The sequence below is a fragment of the Bombina bombina genome, chromosome 5 (assembly GCF_027579735.1).
Source record: "Bombina bombina isolate aBomBom1 chromosome 5, aBomBom1.pri, whole genome shotgun sequence".
Taxonomy (NCBI): Eukaryota; Metazoa; Chordata; class Amphibia; order Anura; family Bombinatoridae; genus Bombina; species Bombina bombina.
This window is the reverse complement of record NC_069503.1, coordinates 50290158-50314623: the sequence shown is the minus strand read 5'-3', so window position 1 is coordinate 50314623 and position 24466 is coordinate 50290158. Positions and strand designations below refer to the sequence as shown.

The 24466-nt window shown below is 37.6% G+C and overlaps 1 protein-coding gene across 1 annotated transcript; it reads right to left on the bottom strand.

Moving 5' to 3' along the window:
- Window positions 1-8270: 8270 nt before the first annotated feature.
- LOC128661290 (oocyte zinc finger protein XlCOF6-like) lies at window positions 8271-23354 on the bottom strand. The gene is made up of 2 exons (XM_053715563.1): window positions 22681-23354; window positions 8271-8286 (listed from the first exon to the last, which is right to left on the bottom strand). The coding sequence occupies exons 1-2, from the start codon at window positions 23352-23354 to the stop codon at window positions 8271-8273; spliced, it is 690 nt and encodes a 229-aa protein (XP_053571538.1).
- Between the last annotated feature and the right edge of the window lie 1112 nt (window positions 23355-24466).

Genomic DNA, 24466 nt, shown 5'->3' with positions numbered 1-24466 from the left:
CAATATCTATTATTAACACTAGCACATAACCGCTACACAATATATATTATTAACACTAGCACATAACAGTTACACAATATATATTAGTAACACTAGCACATAACAGCTACACAATATATATTATTAACACTAGCACATAACAGTTACATAATATATATTATTAACACTAGCACATAACAGTTACACAATATATATTATTAACACTAGCACATAACAGTTACACAATATATATTATTAACAGTAGCACATAACAGTTACACAATATATATTATTAACACTAGCACATAACAGATACACAATATATATTATTAACACTAGCACATAACAGTTACACAATATATATTAGTAACACTAGCACATAACAGCTACACAATATATATTATTAACACTAGCACATAACAGTTACATAATATATATTATTAACACTAGCACATAACAGTTACACATTATATATTATTAACACTAGCAGATAACAGTTACACAATATGTATTTTTAACACTAGCACATAACAGCTACACAATATATATTATTAACACTAGCACATAACAGCTACACAATATATATTATTAACACTAGCACATAACAGTTACACAATATATATTATTAACACTAGCACATAACAGTTACACAGTATATATTATTAACACTAGAACATAACAGTTACACAATATATATTATTTACACTAGCACGTAACAGTTACATAATATATATTATTAACACTAGCACATAACAGTGACACAAAATATATTATTAATACGAGCACATAACAGCTACACAATATATATTATTAACACTAGCACATAACAGCTACACAATATATATTATTATCACTAGCACATAACAGCTACACAATATATATTATTAACACTAGCACATAACAGTTACACAATATATATTATTAACACTAGCACATAACAGCTACACAATATATATTATTAACACTAGCACATAACAGTTACACAATATATATTATTAACACTAGCACATAACAATTACACAATATATATTATTAACACTAGCACATAACAGCTACACAACATATGTTATTAACATTAGCACATAACAACTACACAATATATATTAGTAACACTAGCACATAGCAGCTACATAATATATATTATTAACACTAGCACATAACAGTTACACAATATATATTATTAACACTTGCAAATAACAGCTACACAATATATATTATTAACACTAGCACATAACAGTTACACAATATATATTATTAACACTTGCACATAACAGCTACACAATATATATTATTAACACTAGCACTTGACAGTTGCACAATATAAATTATTAACACTGGCAGATAACAGCTACACAATATATATTATTAACACTTGCACATAACAGTTACACAATATATATTATTAACACTAGCTCATAACAGTTACACAATATATATTATTAACACTAGCACATAACAGTTACACAATATATATTATTAACACTAGCACATAACAGATACACAATATATATTATTAACACTAGCACATAACAGTTACACAATATATATTAGTAACACTAGCACATAACAGCTACACAATATATATTATTAACACTAGCACATAACAGTTACATAATATATATTATTAACACTAGCACATAACAGTTACACAATATATATTATTAACACTAGCACATAACAGTTACACAATATATATTATTAACACTAGCACATAACAGTTACACAATATATATTATTAACACTAGCACATAACAGCTACACAATATATATTATTAACACTAGCACATAACAGTTACACAATATATATTATTTACACTAGCACATAACAGTTACACAATATTATTAACACTAGCACATAACAGTTACACAATATATATTATTTACACTAGCACATAACAGCTACACAATATATATTATTAACACTAGCACATAACATCTACACAATATATATTATTAACACTAGCACATAACAGTTACACAATATATATTATTAACACTAGCACATAACAGTTACACAATATATATTATTAACACTAGCACATAAAAGTTACACAATATATATTATTAACACTAGCACATAACAGATACACAATATATATTATTAACACTAGCAGATAACAGTTACACAATATATATTAGTAACACTAGCATGTAACAGCTACACAATATATATTATTAACACTAGCACATAACAGTTACACAATATATATTATTTACACTAGCACATAACAGTTACACAGTATATATTATTTACACTAGCACATAACAGTTACACAATATTATTAACACTAGCACATAACAGTTACACAATATATATTATTTACACTAGCACATAACAGCTACACAATATATATTATTAACACTAGCACATAACAGCTACACAATATATATTATTAACACTAGCACATAACAGTTACACAATATATATTATTTACACTAGCACATAACAGTTACACAATATATATTATTAACACTAGCTCATAACAGTTACACAATATATATTATTAACACTAGCACATAACAGTTACACAATATATATTATTTACACTAGCACATAACAGTTACACAATATATATTATTAACACTAGCTCATAACAGTTACACAATATATATTATTAACACTAGCACATAACAGTTACACAATATATATTATTAACACTAGCACATAACAGATACACAATATATATTATTAACACTAGCAGATAACAGTTACACAATATATATTAGTAACACTAGCACATAACAGCTACACAATATATATTATTAACACTAGCAGATAACAGTTATACAATATATATTAGTAACACTAGCACATAACAGCTACACAATATATATTATTAACACTAGCACATAACAGCTACACAATATATATTATTAACACTAGCACATAACAGTTACACAATATATATTATTAACACTAGCACATAACAGCTAAACAATATATATTATTAACACTAGCACATAACAGTTACACAATATATATTATTAACACTAGCACATAACAGTTACACAGTATATATTATTAACACTAGCACATAACAGTTGCACAATATATATTATTTACACTAGCACATAACAGTTACACAATATTATTAACACTAGCACATAACAGTTACACAATATATATTATTTACACTAGCACGTAACAGTTACATAATATATATTATTAACACTAGCACATAACAGTGACACAAAATATATTATTAATACTAGCACATAACAGCTACACAATATATATTATTAACACTAGCACATAACAGCTACACAATATATATTATTATCACTAGCACATAACAGTTACACAATATATATTATTAACACTAGCACATAACAGATACACAATATATATTATTAACACTAGCACATAACAGCTACACAATATATATTATTAACACTAGCACATAACAGTTACACAATATATATTATTAACACTAGCTCATAACAGTTACACAATATATATTATTAACACTAGCACATAACAGTTACACAATATATATTATTAACACTAGCACATAACAGCTACACAATATATATTATTATCACTAGCACATAACAGCTACACAATATATATTATTAACACTAGCACATAACAGTTACACAATATACATTATTAACACTAGCACATAACAGCTACACAATATATATTATTAACACTAGCACATAACAGTTACACAATATATATTACTAACACTAGCACATAACAGCTACACAATATATATTATTAACACTAGCACATAACAGCTACACAATATATATAATTAACACTAGCACATAACAGCTACACAATATATATAATTAACACTAGCACATAACAGCTACACAATATATATTACTAACACTAGCACATAACAGCTACACAATATATATTGATATATAAGCACATTTCTATGCCTAACTGGTCCTAGAAGAATTTTCAAAGATAAATAACAAACCAACTCCAATCTTCCACTTGTCCCCAAATGAAACATGCACACTAGAAAATCTTAGACAAAATAAAAACATAGTGATGCGAGATGCAGACAAGGGAGGTGGAATAGTATTTCAGAATTTTGAAGCCTACATATCTGAAGCACAAAGAATTCTTAATAATAAATAATATTACATTGTGTTAGATAAGGATACTACTACACATTACTCAACAGTTACACAATATATATTATTTACACTAGCACATAACAGCTACACAATATATATTATTAACACTAGCACATAACAACTACACAATATATATTATTAACACTAGCACATAACAGTTACACAATATATATTATTAACACTAGCACATAACAGATACACAATATATATTATTAACACTAGCACATAACAGTTACACAATATATATTATTTACACTAGCACATAACAGTTACACAATATATATTATTAACACTAGCTCATAACAGTTACACAATATATATTATTAACACTAGCACATAACAGTTACAAAATATATATTATTAACACTAGCACATAACAGATACACAATATATATTATTAACACTAGCAGATAACAGTTACACAATATATATTAGTAACACTAGCACATAACAGCTACACAATATATATTATTAACACTAGCACATAACAGCTACACAATATATATTATTAACACTAGCACATAACAGTTACACAATATATATTATTAACACTAGCACATAACAGCTACACAATATATATTATTAACACTAGCACATAACAGTTACACAATATATATTATTAACACTAGCACATAACAGCTACACAATATATATTATTAACACTAGCACATAACAGTTACACAATATATATTACTAACACTAGCATATAACAGCTACACAATATATATTATTAACACTAGCACATAACAGCTACACAATATATATAATTAACACTAGCACATAACAGCTACACAATATATATAATTAACACTAGCACATAACAGCTACAGAATATATATTATTAACACTAGCACATAACAGTTACACAATATATATTATTAACACTAGCACATAACAGTTACACAATATATATTACTAACACTAGCATATAACAGCTACACAATATATATTATTAACACTAGCACATAACAGCTACACAATATATATAATTAACACTAGCACATAACAGCTACACAATATATATAATTAACACTAGCATATAACAGCTACACAATATATATTATTAACACTAGCACATAACAGTTACACAATATATATTATTAACACTAGCACATAACAGCTACACAATATATATTATTAACACTAGTACATAACAGCTACACAATATATATTACTAACACTAGCACATAACAGCTACACAATATATATTGATATATAAGCACATTTCTATGCCTAACTGGTCCTAGAAGAATTTTCAAAGATAAATAACAAACCAACTCCAATCTTCCACTTGTCCCCAAATGAAACATGCACACTAGAAAATCTTAGACAAAATAAAAACATAGTGATGCGAGATGCAGACAAGGGAGGTGGAATAGTATTTCAGAATTTTGAAGCCTACATATCTGAAGCACAAAGAATTCTTAATAATAAATAATATTACATTGTGTTAGATAAGGATACTACTACACATTACTCAACACTTTTGAAAAAACAAAATTTATGCTTACCTGATAAATGTATTTATTTCTTGACACGATGAGTCCACGTATCATCATTAATTACTGTTGGGAATATCACTCCTGCCCAGCAAGAGGCGGCAAAGAGGACCATAGCAAAGCTTTTAAATATCTCTACCCTTCCCTCCCACCCCAGTCATTCAACCGAAGTAAAGGAGAGAAAGGAAGAAACAAGGTGCAGAGGTGCCTGAAATTTATAACATACTAACAACCTGTTTAAATAACAGGGCGGGCCGTGGACTCATTGTGTCAAGAAATAAATACATTTATCAGGTAAGCATAAATTTTGTTTTCTTTCTTATGACATGATGAGTCCACGGATCATCATTAATTACTGTTGGGAATCAATACCCAAGCTAGAGTACACAGATGATAAGGGAGGGCCAAGACAGGAAACCTAAACGGAAGGCACCACTGCTTGAAAAACCTTTCTCCCAAAAGAGGACTCAGCCAAGGAAAAAGAGTCAAATTTATAGAAGTTTGAAAAAGGGAGGACCAGGTTGCAGGCTTGCAAATCTGTTCCATAAAGGCTTCATTTTGAATGCCCAGGAAGAGGGAACAACCCTCGCAGACAAAGCCGTTACTCCCTCAGGAGGCTGCTGTCCAGCAGTTTCATAAGCAAAGCAAATGATACTCTTCAGCCACAAAGTAAAGGAAGTAGCCTTAGCTTTCTGTCTCTTACGTTAAACAGAAGACTGACGAAAATCCTTAGTCGCCTGTACAAAGAATCATTGTGCACGTACCATGTCCAGATTGTGTAGAAGCCGTTCCTCATGAAAAGAAGGATTAGGACACAAGGAAAGAACAACAATCTCCTGAATAATGTTCCGATCTGAAACCACTTTAGGGAGAAACCCTAAATTAGAACGTAAACCCACCTTATCCGAATGAAAATAAGGTAAGGAGACTCATACTGTAAAGCCGAGAGCTCTGACACTCTACAAGCAGAGGAAATATCTAAGGAATGCAGTGGCTCAAACGGAGCCCCTTGAAGAACCTTAGGAACTAAATTAAGACTCCAAGGAGGAGTAACTGATTTGAACACAGGCCTGATCCTGACCAAGGCCTTACCAAATGAATATACATCTGGGAAGTCCACCAGACGATCATGTAGCAAAATACACAAGGCAGTTATTCGACCCTTTAGGAAACTTGCCAATAATCCCTTCTACAAACCTTCTTGGAGAAAAGACCTAATTCTAGGAATCCAAACTCTACTCGGTTTTAAGAGTAGCCCTTGGATTCACACCAGTATAAATATATATGCCATATCTTATGGTTAAAACTTCCCTAGTAACAGGCTTACAAGCCTGAATCATGGTCTCAATGACCGATTCTGAAAATCCACGCTTGGATAAAATAAAGCGTTCATCTTCAAGTAGTCAGCTTCAGAGAAACTAGATTTGGATGAAAGAAGGGTCCTTGAAGTAGAAGGTCCTTCTTCAATGGAAGTCTCCAAGGTGGAAGATGTGACATGTCCACCAGGACAGCATACCAAATCCTGCAAGGCCACGCCGGTGAAATGAGGATCACCGACGCCCTCTCCTGCTTAATTTGAGCCAAGACTCAAGGAAGAAAAGCAAACAGAGGAAATAAGTATGCGAGACTGAAATTCCAAGGTACCGCCAGAGCGTCTATCAGTACAGCCTGAGGGTTCCGTGACCTTGACCGGTACCTCGGAAGCTTGACATTCTGTTGAGAAGCCATGAGATCCAATTGCAACTTACCCCATTGAGAATCAGGCTGGAAAAACACTTCTGGCTGGAGTTCCCACTCCCCCGGGGTGAAAGGTCCGACTACTTACGAAGACCACCTCTCAGATGTCCACTTCTATCTTATAAATAACAAAACAAACTGATTACTTGTTTCTCTCCCTGATCTAGAGAAGAGACCTGTCACTCAGAAGGGACTGCGTTACTCACATCTACCCAACTTTATTCTGGATTACATTGAGGACTCTCATTCAAACAGTGGGGTAAATTTAAAGCTTTTCGCTAAAACATAATTAAGCACTGTTACCTAACTTCTCTCTGAGTTACCGATGTAGGAGGAACAGATCAGCTGCTACTTTGAACTGCCGATAGGTCACTTCCTCTCTGTTCCGCTCACAGAACACTACCGCAGTGCAGCCCGGGTACCACTGAAGCAGGATGCCTACTTACTGACTCACATAAACGGACACAGGTATGTGCTAGATAGCACTTGAGACTTTAATCAGACTATCTTGTGTGCGTAGTAATGTTACCGAAGGTGAAGTAATATAAATCCCCCAGTGGAATTACTGTGGTGCGAAACATGTTAGACCTTTTTGTCCACCTTGCCTGTCTGCATGTATAACTTTTTTTATGAAGTACTAATAAAGCACCTTCTGTTTTCAATTCAAAGCGGTTTTTCAAGCTGTGCCTGCCTAATTTTTCTCCTTTGTATCTTTTTGCGGTTTTGATCCGCCGCAATTGGCTACGGCACACCAGTTTGTCAGGTTGAGTCCACTCTGTGTTTTGGACTTCCGGCTTCAACACTGCCTGTTCCGGTTGCGGTTTTTTCTCCTTTCACGAATCACTGTGACAGTCTTTGCAAACAGGTATTGATTTAACACCACAAGATTCAGCAGCAGCATCTCTCATATAACTTAGTAGTTTGATAATTAACCATATAGGAGCTAATCAGACTAACCATTTAGTCCTGTACTACTCTGTGTAAACATCATATACAGAAACTTAGAACTAACTGAACACATCTCACTTATGAGCAGGATCCCCTCTCACCATAGATGATTCAGTTAAGTTAGTGAAACAAAACCAATTTACTACAGACTGCAGTTGTGTTCCACAACAACAAATACTAGATTTCTTACAGTAGAACAGACTCTGAAGGAGTCCATGTTCCCTGCTCTTAGAGAGCCCCAAACTGCTCTCCAGCCCAAAAGGCTGGCATCTGTTGTCACAATCACCCGGGAAGAACTACAAAAGCAGGTTCCCTGGGAGCGAAGATCCTGAGACAGCCACCAAAGTAGAGAATCCCTTATCTCCTGCTCCGACTGAAACTACAGAGACAGATCCGCATAATCTCCATTCCACTACCCGAGTATGCTTAACTGCTGAAGTCTGAGGTGATAATGGGCGGACGGGATGATGTCCATTGCCGCTACCATCAGCCCAATTACCTCCATGCACTGAGCTACTGATGGCCAAGGAGAGGACTGAAGTGCTAGGCAAGGATCAAAAATCTTTGATTTCCTGACTACTGTCAGACTTCATTGATGAGGAGACTAATATAGTTCTCCAAAAAAACTACAATTGTAGTTTGAAATTAAGGAACTCTTTTCCAAATTCACCTTCCATCCGTGAGACCACAGGAAAAATAACCACATTTCCGTGCGTGATCTTGCTTGTTAAAAGGAAGGCACTTGAACAAGAATGTTGTCCAGAGAAGGTGCCACTGCAATGCCCCGTAATCAGAGCACCACCAGCAGTGATCCCAGAACCATTGAGAAAATTCTGGGAGCTATGGCTAGGCCGAAGAAAGAGTCAGGAAATGGAAGTGTTTGACTAGAAAAGCAAACCTTAGAAATTTGTGATGGTCCATGTGGATGGGAACATGCAAGTATGTGTCCTTCAAATCCACCGTGGCCATAATTGACTCTCTTGGACCAAAGGAAGAATGGAACGATAGTTTCCATCTTGAAAGACGGTACTATGAGAAACTTGTTTAGACTCTTGAGATCTAAAATTGGTCTGAAGGTTCCCTCCTTCTTGGGAACCACGAACAGATTGGAATAGAATCCCAGACCTTGTTCCTGCATTGGACCAGGAACTATCACTCCCAGGTCGGAGAGGTTCTGTACACAGTGTAAGAACGCCTCTCTTTTTGTCTGGTCTGCAGATAATCTTGAAAGCAGAAACCTGCCCCTGGGAGGAAAAGTCTTGAACTCTAGTTTGTATCCCTGGGACACAATGTTCACTGCCCAGGGATCTTGAACATCTCAAACCCAAGCCTGAGTGAAGAAGGAAAACCTTCCCCCCCAAGATCCGGTCCGGATCGGGTGCAGCATGTCTTTGATTCAACAGAAGGCTTCTTGGATTGCTTTCCCTTATTCCAAGACTGATTGGGTCTCCAGGAAGGCTTAGACTGCTCCTGCTTGGAAGAGGGAGTGGAAGGATTTCCTTTGAAATCTTGAAAGGAACGAAAATTACTCTGACATCCATTTTGTTTATTTCTCTTATCCTGTAGATGAAACATCTGCAGACCAAGATTTTAACCATAACGCTCTGTGGGCCAATATGACAAAGCCTGAAATCTTAGCTCCCAGCTTAATAATCTGAAGGGAAGCATCTGTAGTAAAGGAGTTGGCTAACTTAAGGGCCTTTATCCTATCCTGGATTTCTTCGAGAGGGGTGCCTGTCTGAATAAAATCAGACAACGCATCAAACCAGTATGCCGCCGCACTGGTGACAGTAGCAATACAAACTGCAGGCTGCCATTGTAAACCCTCTAACTTCTTATCCATAGGATCCTTAAAGGAACAACTATCCTCTATGGGAATAGTATCTCTCTTGGCTAGCATGGAAATTACTCCTTCCACCTTGGGTACCCTCTGCCAAGACTCCTTGATAGAGTCTGCTATAAGAAACATCTTTTTTAAAAATAGGGGATGGAGAAAAGGGGATACCCGGTTTCTCCCATTCCTTAGCAATCATCTCTGTAGCCCTATCTGGTATAGGAAATACTTCCACCATGGAGGGTACATCAAAATATTTGTATAGTTTACTGGACTTTTTAGGATTGACTACGCCAGTAGTGTCGGAGTCGTCCAGGGTAGCTAAAACCTTAAAGAAACAACTTCCGTATCAGATAACGGTATTACACTGTCTGAGTCATCTGAGATTTCCCCCTCAGATACTACCGAAGTATCTTCCTCTTCAGGCTTTAGGGAAGAAACATTCGGAATAGGTACTACTGTATCAGCAACATTATTCACTGATTGAATACATTTCCTCTTGCGCTTTCCCTGCAGCATGGGAAAAGCAGACTATGCATCAGATATCGCCGATGACATTAGAGAAACGATGTCTTGCAAGGTAACTCCAGGTGGATTTTGACACACAGGGCACTGCATGTGTGGGCAACTTGAGGAGAAATTTGCGGCATATATTGAATATTGTCAATAGACTCCTGAACAGCATCCGCCTAAGAAGGAGTTGGCTCAGAAAAAAGTCTATCCCTATAATTTAAAGTTCTCTCACTACATGAGGAACAGAAAGGGATTGGTGGTTCCACATTGACATCAAAACATATTGCAGGACCTCTTGGTCCATTCTGACTCACAATGGATGATTTAATCAAATAAAAGTCTAAATTTTTTTAATAAAAATTAAAACAGAAAAAACGTTACTGTCTCTTTAAATTTCAAAATGTAACTTTTCTATTTTCATGTGCAGAAAAAGCTAAACAGCTACACAAATAATGCAGAACACTTCTACACCTCAGCTTAACTCTGCTGAGGTGCCTACCTGCCCCTCTGACCCCGGGTACAATCCCCTCAGAAAAAGATCTGGAACTCAGCTGTAGATGTTATTTAACAAACTGCTGTCTGGCCCTAACGCATGTGTAAACACACTGAGGACTTTGTTTATAACCCTCTCTTTCTTCCGATAACAGGATGTGCTGAGACAGTGGAGTGCAAGCCAAATTGGTGACACACATAGGTCCGCCCATCGTGGGCGTGTCAAAAAGCAATTTCCCGGTCGGCATTTTATGTTAAAGTTAAGCCACCAGGAGTAGTGAAAAGCCACCTCATACTGAGCCTATCTCCTCAGCCCATGTGATTTAAGCCACCAGGAGCAGTGAAAAACACCTCAAGTCTAGCTCCTCAGTCCCAGTGCCTGCCTAAAAAGTGCTGTCGTATAGGAGGCTTTATATCTATAGGAGGCTTTATGTCCCAAATTAATAAGTGATCCACTTCCTCTGAGATCCTTTTTTATTTTTCCAGACCCAGAATAAAAAGTCAGCACTTACCTCTTAAATCTGCCAGACAGCAAGACAGCTCACCAGGCTTGAGAGGTCCTCTCCCTCACATAGCCATGTGGAGAAAAGATAAAGCCTGAGTAATCGTATTTAGGCTATCCGGATTAGGGCATCATAAATATATGGGAGGCGCAGTGAGAATTATGTCCCACAAGTTCCCATTGCTCTAAAGCCACCACTGCTCTACTGAAGAGACTGATATGGACTATGGCTACACCCCAGAACAAAGCAGCACAATCTTGTACTACTTCAAAAATAATAAACTCTTGATTGAAGAATCTTTTACTAACACCTAACTTTACCACTTCCTTGCTCTAACATAAGTAAAGAGAATGACTGGGGTGGGAGGGAAGGGAGGAGATATTTAACAGCTTTGCTGTGGTGCTCTTTGCTGCCTCCTGCTGGGCAGGAGTGATATTCCCAACAGTAATTAATGATGATCCGTGGACTCATCGTGTCATTAGAAAGAAATATATTTCAGGAAGGTTACAATAACAACATACTGACCAAATCCGAAAAAAACTTCATGTATATAGAACATCCTGATGTAGCCCACTACTACCACTTCCCAAAGTATCCGTCCTCCAGGAAGATCTATAATAGCTGGAGTTAATTGTCTAACCAGCGCCCTATCCCGCTATGTAGATCTTCAGCTACAAAAATTTGTATCAAATTTACCATCGTATATATATTAAAGACACCACACACTTGTTACAAGAACTATCCACTATTCACAACACTGATCGCAAATACATCAGGTGTACTTGTGATGTCAGTAGTTTTTACTCTAGCATACCACATGAATTAGCAATATCATTAGTTCATGAAAATCTGAATCAAGATTTTTATATGCCCCACAAACAGAAATTACTTACAGAAAACCTAGTACAGTTCACGCTGATATTGTTTTTTTAATTAGACAAAAAAATACAAAATACTGGTCTGGATTCCAATCATTTTTATTTGCATGAAAAAACATTGTATATCATTATATAGTAAACAGCAGCATTACATGATATATGCACACAATGGTATAAATATACCTAACACTTGTGCTCTTGGTACAAAGGGATTTATCAGACATATAATGTTCCCTTTATATATACAGTATGTGCTATTATCAGTTCTTGTGGCTTCTAACTAACATGAAAACATCTAACAGACATAATATCAAGTTACAGAACATGACAAACATATTACATACCCAGTATACATGTAGGTTATAGTAGCCATTTAAATTAAACTGATTATGATCACATGACACACATATTACATACCTAGTATACATGTAGGTTATAGTAGCCATTTAAATTAAACTGATTATGATCACATGACACACATATTACATACCCAGTATACATGTAGGTTATAGTAGCCATTTAAATTAAACTGATTATGATCACATGCACACATATTACATACCCAGTATACATGTAGGTTATAGTAGCCATTTAAATTAAACTGATTATGATCAAAAATGTAAACAATCAAAATATAGGAAATATAGGAGTGCCCGGAGGAGACTGAGTCTCAAATCATATGTAAAGCAACAAGTCCTCCAGTACTTCCAATAATAAAAGACCTTTATTAATATTTCAACATGGGTCAACAAATAACTGCAACTTTTCTGGCCTAGTTCCGCCCTTCCTCATGCATCAGGAGCTAGGCCTGAAACGTTGCAGTTATTTGTTGACCCATGTTGAAATATTAATAAAGGTCTTTTATTATTGGAGGACTTGTTGTTTGCAAATGATCACAAATGTACCGGTTACTGATATTGGGCTTGATTATAAATGGAGCGCAAAATGAGAGCGCACTTCCATATGCTCCAATGGGAGCCTTATTCTCATGCTGTGAGACACAAGCAATGGCAGAAATTTTAAATATAAAATGTATATGCATATATATATATATATATATATGTGTGTGTAAAACACAGGAATGGACCGCACTCACAGACTGGACTGGGTACACATCCTAAGCCACTGTTAACTCCACAGCCCTGAACAATGACAGACAGCTGCAAATTTCCCAGCAACCCAGGCAGTTAACCCCCGTGCAACCTGGGTGTCAGGTCCGCAGGGGAGCATTACAATCATTAACACAAAACACAAAAAACCCAGCACTCACTAGCAGATTCACAGCAATGTTTAAAAGCAAAACTGGGGGAAGTCAGTTACATTTGGCGCCAAAGGATCAAGCCCAGGACCACGACAAGGTCTCCCCCTTCCTGGGACCCTAACCAGCACCCACACAATGCATACTTCCAAACAAACCAACTGGGAACCTCCCAGGGTGACACAGGCTTTTGTAACCTCCCCTATGTAAATACAAAACACAGGAATGGACCGCACTCACAGACTGGACTGGGTACACATCCTAAGCCACTGTTAACTCCACATCCCTGAACAATGACAGACAGCTGCAAAGTTCCCAGCAACCCAGGGTGTTTTGTGTTAATGATTGTAATGCTCCCCTGCGGACCTGACACCCAGGTTGCTCGGGGGTTAACTGCCTGGGTTGCTGGGAACTTTGCAGCTGTCTGTCATTGTTCAGGGCTGTGGAGTTAACAGTGGCTTAGGATGTGTACCCAGTCCAGTCTGTGAGTGCGGTCCATTCCTGTGTTTTGTATTTACATAGGGGAGGTTACAAAAGCCTGTGTCACCCTGGGAGGTTCCCAGTTGGTTTGTTTGGAAGTATGCATTGTGTGGGTGCTGGTTAGGGTCCCAGGAAGGGGGAGACCTTGTCGTGGTCCTGGGCTTGATCCTTTGGCGCCAAATGTAACTGACTTCCCCCAGTTTTGCTTTTAAACATTGCTGTGAATCTGCTAGTGAGTGCTGGGTTTTTTGTGTTTTGTGTTAATGATTGTAATGCTCCCCTGCGGACCTGACACCCAGGTTGCTCGGGGGTTAACTGCCTGGGTTGCTGGGAACTTTGCAGCTGTCTGTCATTGTTCAGGGCTGTGGAGTTAACAGTGGCTTAGGATGTGTACCCAGTCCAGTCTGTGAGTGCGGTCCATTCTTGTGTTTTGTATTTACATAGGGGAGGTTACAAAAGCCTGTGTCACCCTGGGAGGTTCCCAGTTGGTTTGTTTGGAAGTATGCATTGTGTGGGTGCTGGTTAGGGTCCCAGGAAGGGGGAGACCTTGTCGTGGTCCTGGGCTTGATCCTTTGGCGCCAAATGTAACTGACTTCCCCCAGTTTTGCTTTTAAACATTGCTGTGAATCTGCTAGTGAGTGCTGGGTTTTTTGTGTTTTGTGTTAATGATTGTAATGCTCCCCTGCGGACCTGACACCCAGGTTGCTCGGGGGTTAACTGCCTGGGTTGCTGGGAACTTTGCAGCTGTCTGTCATTGTTCAGGGCTGTGGAGTTAACAGTGGCTTAGGATGTGTACCCAGTCCAGTCTGTGAGTGCGGTCCATTCCTGTGTTTTGTATTTACATAGGGGAGGTTACAAAAGCCTGTGTCACCCTGGGAGGTTCCCAGTTGGTTTGTTTGGAAGTATGCATTGTGTGGGTGCTGGTTAGGGTCCCAGGAAGGGGGAGACCTTGTCGTGGTCCTGGGCTTGATCCTTTGGCGCCAAATGTAACTGACTTCCCCCAGTTTTGCTTTTAAACATTGCTGTGAATCTGCTAGTGAGTGCTGGGTTTTTTGTGTTTTGTATATATATATGTATATATATATATATATATATATATATTTGTGTGTTAATATGTGTATATACTTATAACAAATAATATATATGTATTTAAGCATATACATATATTTACAGGGAACACACAGTTCCCATAGACCACAATTTCAAAGTGCTGTTTTTTTTAACACCCCACAGCCGCCGACTTTAACCCCCAAAAACGGCTAAGTGCAGTTTTTGTTTTTTTCTTCTTTAAAGAAAACTAACACTTAAATTTAGGGACATTTAGTGGACATTTATAAAATTAACCAGAGATCTGATAGCTTGTTTATTTTATAAGCGCTAATTGTTACCACAAGCTCACGGTAGAAAAAATCAGCCACTTGTAATGGCTGATTATATATTGCGCACCTGCAAATGGGAAAATTTGCTCGTTTATGGGCAAATTTGTCCATTTATGGGCATGCGATAAATTAATGCTCCACTTGTAATCTAGCCCATTGTGTCTCATTAAATAAAATCAATTTCCTATCAGTAATTCCTCTGGTATATAACACGTACAATGCTAAGCATGTATTGCTATAAGAAAAGGTTTATCCACATGATGTGCACATTAAATATATCTCCCAGATGTCAATCATTTGAGACTGATGTCCTTGTTTATATAATTCTCTAACACCCTATTCATATAAAGACTCTGTCAAGAGTATGTCAAGGGAACTGAAATTTAAAGAGCTTGAATAAGAATGTAACATCAGGTGCTTTAGAACCACAACTGCTAGGATATGACACTATTAAATAGGGTGTATTGTATTAGTGAATAGTATGGGATACACATGGTGATCCTGCGCAACAATGTATTACTCAGTAATCACACAATACAATTTAATATACAGGTGCAGTTTCCCACTTATCCCCTATGGCTGCCACATGTGTCAGGGTTGACACTGTGGAAGGAAAAAATAAAGCAGCAGGGGTAGTTGAAAACAATCCTGATATAAGAGTGGTATGCAGTTTAAAGTTTATAATATTCAGACTCTTGCAAGAGAAAACAAAATATGGCTGCCACACACTGAGAAAAACTTATGGAAGTGAGAGGATCAGAACAAATACAAATAATATTGGCACTCATATAAGTTTAGATTTCTTTTTAGGAGAGTAAGGCAAAGATACAATGTTCTGCGGTAGCTCAGAGGATCAAACTAGAGCAGTGCTTACCAAGCAGGAGCGCGAAGCAAAACTCGCCACAAGCTGAGGAAGTGAGCAGAGAATAGGAGCTGCTGCTATCAGCGGTAATGTGAAGCTGGCGGATGACGTCACCGCGTTCCCGTAGAACACTGCTGTGAGCTGACAGGCAAGGAGAGCGGTAGCTGGAACCGGAGTGCGGCAGAGAGATAAAGCAGAGTCCTCTCAACTTTAAATATAGAACACAGGAAAAACGATAAGTTGCCTTAAAATAATACAAGACAACAGAGATAGGAGTTTCAATGTTAAGTTTCTCAGGAGTTCAGAGGTTTGTGAACAGCGTTCACAGGATGGCATAGGTTCACAGAGGATCTAGGAAAGATTACTGCAATACTAAGCAATGAGATATCATGAGGAGGAGCCTTAAATAGGGAAAGGAGTGAGACTGCACTGGGTCTTAAAGGTATATTGGTTATGTGATACCTGACAGAATCCCCCCTTCAAGGAGCCACTCTGGGGCTCAAAGCTTCGGGCGATCTGGATGTCGCTGATGGAAAAGTGTAATTAAACGTGGAGCCGAAATGTTGCAAGCTGGTTCCCAGGAATCCTCATCGTGCGAGTATCCTTTCCAATGAATGAGGTATTCTAGGTGACCACGTCTAATTCGTGAATCCAAAATAGTGTGTACCTCGTACTCCACAGTAGGGTCTATAGTAACTGGTGGTTGCTCTACCGAAGTAATGGGGTCTCTAACTTCTCTGTAGGGCTTGAGAAGCGAGACGTGGAAAGTAGGATGAATTTTGAGGGTAGATGGTAATTTGAGACGTATTGCGTTAGCATTTATGGTACGTAATACTGGGTATGGACCGATGTATAGAGGAGACATCTTTTTTGAAGGAGTATTGAGACGTAAATGTTTGGTGGAGAGCCAAACCAGGTCACCTTCCTTATACTGAGGAGGAGGACGTCTACGGCGGTCATAATACCGTTTGTATACTTCTTTTGCGCTGTTTATAGCAGATTCAATAGTTTTGAAGTTAGCTGATATGTTGTCAGACAATTCATATATAGTGGGGGATGATGTGGCAGAGTTTTGAAATAAATGGAAGTTTGGGTGAAAGCCGTAATTTGCAAAAAATGGTGTGATACCAGTGGTGGAATGGATAGTATTGTTGTAACAAAACTCCGCATAGGGGAGGTAATCAGACCAAGAATTTTGGTTGTTGGAACAATATAATCTTAGGAATTGTTCTAACCATTGATTACATCTCTCGGTCTGTCCATTGCATTGGGGGTGATAGGCAGTTGTCAGTTTCCTTTCAACTGAGAAAGTCTTGCAGAATTGGTGCCAAAGTTTACTAGAGAATTGAGTTCCTCTGTCACTGAGTATAGATATGGGTAAGCCATGTAGTTTAATAACATGTTCAATGAGTAAGTGAACTGTCTCTAGAGCAGTAGGAAGTTTGGGGAAAGCAATAAAATGAGACATCTTCGTGAATAGATCGACAACCACTAATATAGTATTGTTTTTTGATGATAGAGGTAAATCGACGATGAAATCTAAGGCAATTTCAGCCCAAGGTTTCTTTGGAGTTGGTAAAGGTAAAAGGAGACCATAAGGGGAATGTTTATCCCTCTTGGAAACAGAACAGGTTGCACAAGAGCTTACATAATTTCTGACATCGGCAGAGATGGTTGGCCACCAGTGGGTCCTATTTGCCAATTCCTGCGTTTTGCGCAAACCTGGATGACCAGCTAAAAAGCTGTCATGAATAGATCGGAGAAATGAAGGTCTGAGAGTAGGAGGGACATACAATTTTGTGTCATGAGTATACAGACCTTGAGAGTTCTTTTGTAGAAGTTGTGATGGTTTTGTGGAATCCAAAGTTTGTTCCTTTTTAAGTAAGGGTGTGATATCTGTTGTAAAAGAGATGAAATTGTTTTCTGGAATCACTGAACGAAGGGTTGATGGAGAACTGGGATGGCCTCCAATTCTCGAAAGGGCATCGGCCTTTTGGTTTTTTGTTGCTGGTCTGTAGGTTATCAGAAAGTTGAAGCGTGAAAAAAAAAGATTCCAGCGAACCTGTCTGGCCGAGAGTGTTCTAGTGGATTTTAAATACTGGAGGTTTCTGTGATCCGTATAAATGAGTGTTGGCACTGGAGTGCCTTCAAGAAGGTGTCGCCAATGTTCTAAAGACAGTTTTATAGCTAAAAGTTCTTTATCACCAATAGGGTAATTTTGTTCTGCAGAGTTTAGAGTTCTAGAATAAAAGGCGACAGGATGAAGGGGTTTTTTCAAACTCTCTCTCTGTGAGAGAACAGCTCCAATAGCATGGTTGGAAGCGTCTACCTCCAGTACAAACTGTAAATTAGGATCAGGAAAACGGAGTATGGGAGCTGAAGTGAACATCTGTTTAAGTAAATCAAAAGCTTGTTGTGCTTGTGGGGTCCACTTAAACGATGTATTAGCTTTTGTCAGCGTAGTGAGAGGTAGAGATATCTTAGAGAAGTTTTTGATAAACTTGCGATAAAAATTCGCAAAACCCATAAAAGATTGAACCTGACGTACGCTTTTTGGTATGGGCCAGTTTAAGACTGCTTCAACCTTTTTGTTTTCCATACAGATACCTTTGGGAGAAATCTCATAACCGAGAAAGGATATAGACTGTGTATTGAAAAGGCATTTTTCTGCCTTGGCATATAAGTGGTTACCTCTTAGTCTAGAAAGTACTTGTCTAACATGAGAGATATGTTCTTCAAATGTTTTGGAGTAAATTAAAATATCGTCAAGATATATAACAATGAAAATATCTAAAATATCTCTAAAGATATCATTGATGAGGTGCTGAAAAGTTGCGGGCGCGTTACAGAGCCCAAAAGGCATGACGACATATTCGAACAAACCGTATCGGGTTCGAAATGCCGTCAGCCACTCATCGCCAGCTCTTATACGGATGAGGTTATAGGCACCCCTCAAATCCAGTTTGGTAAAGAATTTTGCGCCCTCTAACCTCTCTATTAACTCAGGAATAAGGGGTAACGGTTTTTTATAGTAACCTTGTTAAGTTGACGATAATCGATAATGGGTCTAAGAGTACCATCCTTATTTTTCACGAAGAAAATTCCTGCACTAGCTGGAGAGGTAGAGGGGCGAATAAAACCCTTTTTAAGGTTTTCGTCTAGGTAAGTCTTTAAATGTAAGAGTTCTGGATTGGATAGAGGATAGATATGCCCTGTAGGGATTTCAGACCCTGGAATGATCTCTATAGGGCAATCATATTTTCTATGGGGTGGTAAATTTTCAGACTCTGCCTTACTGAAAACATCTGCAAAGTCCTGGTAAACTGCAGGGATCTGAGGATCCTCAGGAAGTGCAGATGTATGAAGAACAGTTGCAGGGAAACAAGTAGACAGACAAAACTTTGAATTGAAATCAAGGGTAAGTGAGTTCCAATCTATTTGGGGGTTATGAGTACAAAGCCAATTTATACCTAAAACAATAGGTGCAATAGGAGAGGGAATGATATCAAAAGTAAAATATTCCCTATGATGGCTGGTGGAGGTGATAAGTAAAGGGATAGTCTGATATTCGACGGGACCAGTGGGGATAGGAGTACCGTCAATACCTCTTAATAAGACAGGAGACTTCTTTTTGACTACAGGTATTTTATTTTTTTTAGTAAATACACTATCAATATAGGAAGCTGTTGCTCCCGAATCAATGATCGCGGTAGCGTTGACCCGATGGGAGTCCCACTGCAAGAGAAGAGACAAGTGTAAGTATGGATCAGGTAAGAGCTGAGTGGTACAACAAAAAGGTTGAATGATAGTCTTACCCTTGTTCTGTTTCTGCAAGGATGGGCAATCTCTAACAGTGTGACTGTCGCAGGCACAATATAAACATAAGTTGTTAGCCCTACGCCTGATCTTCTCCTCGGAGGAAAGGGGGCCTTTAATGAAACCTATATCCATAGGTTCGGAAGAAGATTTACTCACAGCAGGTATGTTTTGTTTTTTAGGATAGCTATCATGGTAGGAGCGTTCCTGTTGTCTCTCTCTAAGACGCCTGTCGATGGTAATACTGAGAGACATCAATTCTTCTAGGGTTTGGGGTAAGTCAGTGCGAGATAGCTCATCTTTTATGCCATCTGATAGGCCCAACCTAAACTGATTTCTCAGAGACAGGTTGTTCCACTTTGAGTCTTTGGCCCATTTTTTAAAGTCTGTAATATAGTCTTCGACTATTCTTTTCTTCTGTTTTAAGTTTCTCATAGCGTTTTCTGCGGTGAGCTGTTTGTATGGATCTTCGTATAGGGTACCCATGGCAGTAAAGAAATTTTGTAATGAATTAAGAATCTCATCGTTACTTTCAAAATAGGAGTTAGCCCAGGTGCGTGGCTCACCCCTCAAATAGGAAATAACAGTTAATACTCTAGCTCTATCATTTGGATAGGTATGTGGTTTCAAAGAAAACATGAGCAAACAGGCATTCTTAAAATCCCTATATTGAGAGCGATTACCATTAAATTTCTCTGGAGTACTAACCTGGGGCTCCAGTAAGGGGACCCTTTTATCCACAACATCCCGGATGTAAGTTTTCATAGTATCATTCTCCACTTTGAGGGTATTCAAGGCCTCTGTAAGCAGATCAACCCTCTGAGTGAGGTTCTGAATATGTGTATTCATCCCAGCTGGGTCCATGTTAGTGGGCTTAGTATTATGTCAAGAGTATGTCAAGGGAACTGAAATTTAAAGAGCTTGAATAAGAATGTAACATCAGGTGCTTTAGAACCACAACTGCTAGGATATGACACTATTAAATAGGGTGTATTGTATTAGTGAATAGTATGGGATACACATGGTGATCCTGCGCAACAATGTATTACTCAGTAATCACACAATACAATTTAATATACAGGTGCAGTTTCCCACTTATCCCCTATGGCTGCCACATGTGTCAGGGTTGACACTGTGGAAGGAAAAAATAAAGCAGCAGGGGTAGTTGAAAACAATCCTGATATAAGAGTGGTATGCAGTTTAAAGTTTATAATATTCAGACTCTTGCAAGAGAAAACAAAATATGGCTGCCACACACTGAGAAAAACTTATGGAAGTGAGAGGATCAGAACAAATACAAATAATATTGGCACTCATATAAGTTTAGATTTCTTTTTAGGAGAGTAAGGCAAAGATACAATGTTCTGCGGTAGCTCAGAGGATCAAACTAGAGCAGTGCTTACCAAGCAGGAGCGCGAAGCAAAACTCGCCACAAGCTGAGGAAGTGAGCAGAGAATAGGAGCTGCTGCTATCAGCGGTAATGTGAAGCTGGCGGATGACGTCACCGCGTTCCCGTAGAACACTGCTGTGAGCTGACAGGCAAGGAGAGCGGTAGCTGGAACCGGAGTGCGGCAGAGAGATAAAGCAGAGTCCTCTCAACTTTAAATATAGAACACAGGAAAAACGATAAGTTGCCTTAAAATAATACAAGACAACAGAGATAGGAGTTTCAATGTTAAGTTTCTCAGGAGTTCAGAGGTTTGTGAACAGCGTTCACAGGATGGCATAGGTTCACAGAGGATCTAGGAAAGATTACTGCAATACTAAGCAATGAGATATCATGAGGAGGAGCCTTAAATAGGGAAAGGAGTGAGACTGCACTGGGTCTTAAAGGTATATTGGTTATGTGATACCTGACAGACTCCTTTATTCTGTAAATATAATTATTTTATCCCCTATGTAAATCAAACGTACAACTCCTAACACTGGCATATTAATAAACAACACTGGGGGTGGTTGTGTAAACGGGTCAGTATGAGGACAGATTTGTATATTCCTGTGTGGTGTTTGGATTCTATCACATTGATATGAGAGAAACTGAGGTGCACATATATAGAGGAACAAAGGACAGCAGGAGAGCACTTCCAATCTGGGACTTTTATAACTGGGATTAGAAAGTATTATTTACAGTATGATCTTTTTCGACTATTCTATTTAGAGAGTTTGTCCGCTTTAGGATACATTTTTATTAAGTTTCCACACAGTGTATGTAAAGTTTATTTTATGTATAAATATTTGGTGTTTTTGTGATACATGACTGGCACAGGATACATTTTTCAACTTTCTAAACATGTTAAAGGTTTTTCTCCTGTGTGAATCCTTCCATGATGTTTCAGAGTACTCTTTACTGTAAAACCTTTTTCCACACTCTGTACATGTGAAAGGTTTTTCTCCTGTGTGCCTCCTTTCATGATTTTTCAGATAATTTATTTGTGTAAAACTTTTTCCACACTCTGTACATGTGAAAGGCTTTTCTCCTGTGTGATTCCTTTCATGAATTCTCAGATTAGTCTTGCTTGTAAATCCTTTTCCACACTCTGTACATGTGAAAGGCTTTTCCCCTGTGTGACTCCTTTCATGAGCTTTCATATTATCTATTCGTGTAAACCTTTTTCCACACTCTGTACATGTGAAAGGCTTTGCTCCTGTGTGATTTCTTTCATGCTTTTTTAGATTAGTCTTGGTTGTAAATCCTTTTCCACACTCTGTACATGTGAAAGGCTTTTCCCCTGTGTGAATCCTTTCATGAGCTGTCATGTTATCTATTCGTGTAAACCTTTTCCCACACTCTGTACATGTGAAAGGCTTTGCTCCTGTGTGATTCCTTTCATGAATTTCCAGATTAGTTTTGCTTATAAATCCTTTTCCACACTCTGTACATGTGAAAGGCTTTTCTCCTGTGTGACTCCTTTCATGAATCTTCAGATGACTCTTTTGTGTAAAACTTTTTTCACACTCTGTACATGTGAAAGGCTTTTCTCCTGTGTGAATCCTTTTATGACATTCCAGATGACTTATTTGTGTAAAACATTTTCCACACTCTGTACATATGAAAGTTTTCTCTTGTGTGAATCCTTTCATGAATTTTCAGATTAGTCTTAATTGTAAAACATTTTCCACACTCTGTACATGCGAAAGGCTTTTCTCCTTCGTGTCTTCTTTCATGAGTTTTCAGATGACTCTTTTGTGTATAACTTTTTCCACACTCATTACATGTGAAAGGTTTCTCCCCTGTGTGGGTCTTTTTGTGACACTTAAGGCTTCCTTTAGATGTGAAACATCTCCCACATTCTGTACACGTGTGAGGGTTCACAACTGTGTGAACTGTGTGGTGTTCAAGGAGATGCACATTACATCTGAAACTTTTCTCACATTCTGTACATTCAAATAGTTTCTCTTTTGTATGAATCATTTGGTTAGACTGTAGACTTTTCCCTTCTTTAAAATGTTTTGAAAACTCAGTAAATGTGTGTGGTTTATCCTCTGCGATAATCATTTCACTAGATAAGGCATAAACGTTGTCCTCCTGTTTGATGACTAAATTACTCTCTGTACATAATGATTGCTGCCCAGTTCCTGCCCATTCTCCATCTTCTTTAAATATTTGCTGTGATTTCCCCAATGTTTGTGAATAATCATTAGTGTCTAAGACTTTTGGAGTTTGTGGTATCATTCTGATGCTTTCTGTAGTGAAGGATGGGGATGAACTATTCAAGTGATTGTCTACATAAAAAGAAAAGGAATAAAGAAAATAAAAAACGTTTATTCTTTATAATGGAATCCTTCTTAATACAAATACAAGAATCATATTATTTATTTACAGTTAATAAAATGGCTTCTGTTTTGTGTTAATTTTTAAATTGATTAGCCCATAAAACACAAATTAAAACAACAAAAGACAAATAAAGTAAATATGTCTACATTATATTAAACTAAACCACTAATTACTGAATAAAAAAAGTTATAGGGCCCCATTAAACAAGGTGCAGGTGGATAATGTCAGCCAGGGAACAAGTAAATCTGTATTCTGGGCAAGAGAGGAGGCATCCACCATCCTCATTTAACATTGCACAAGCAACTGCACATACAGTCCTGCCCAGCTCATGCTCAACCAGTGGGTGAGAATATGATGTCACAATTGCAAATCCTGAATTTTTCGCCGCTAATCTAGCCAACTGCAAAGCGGCATCTAA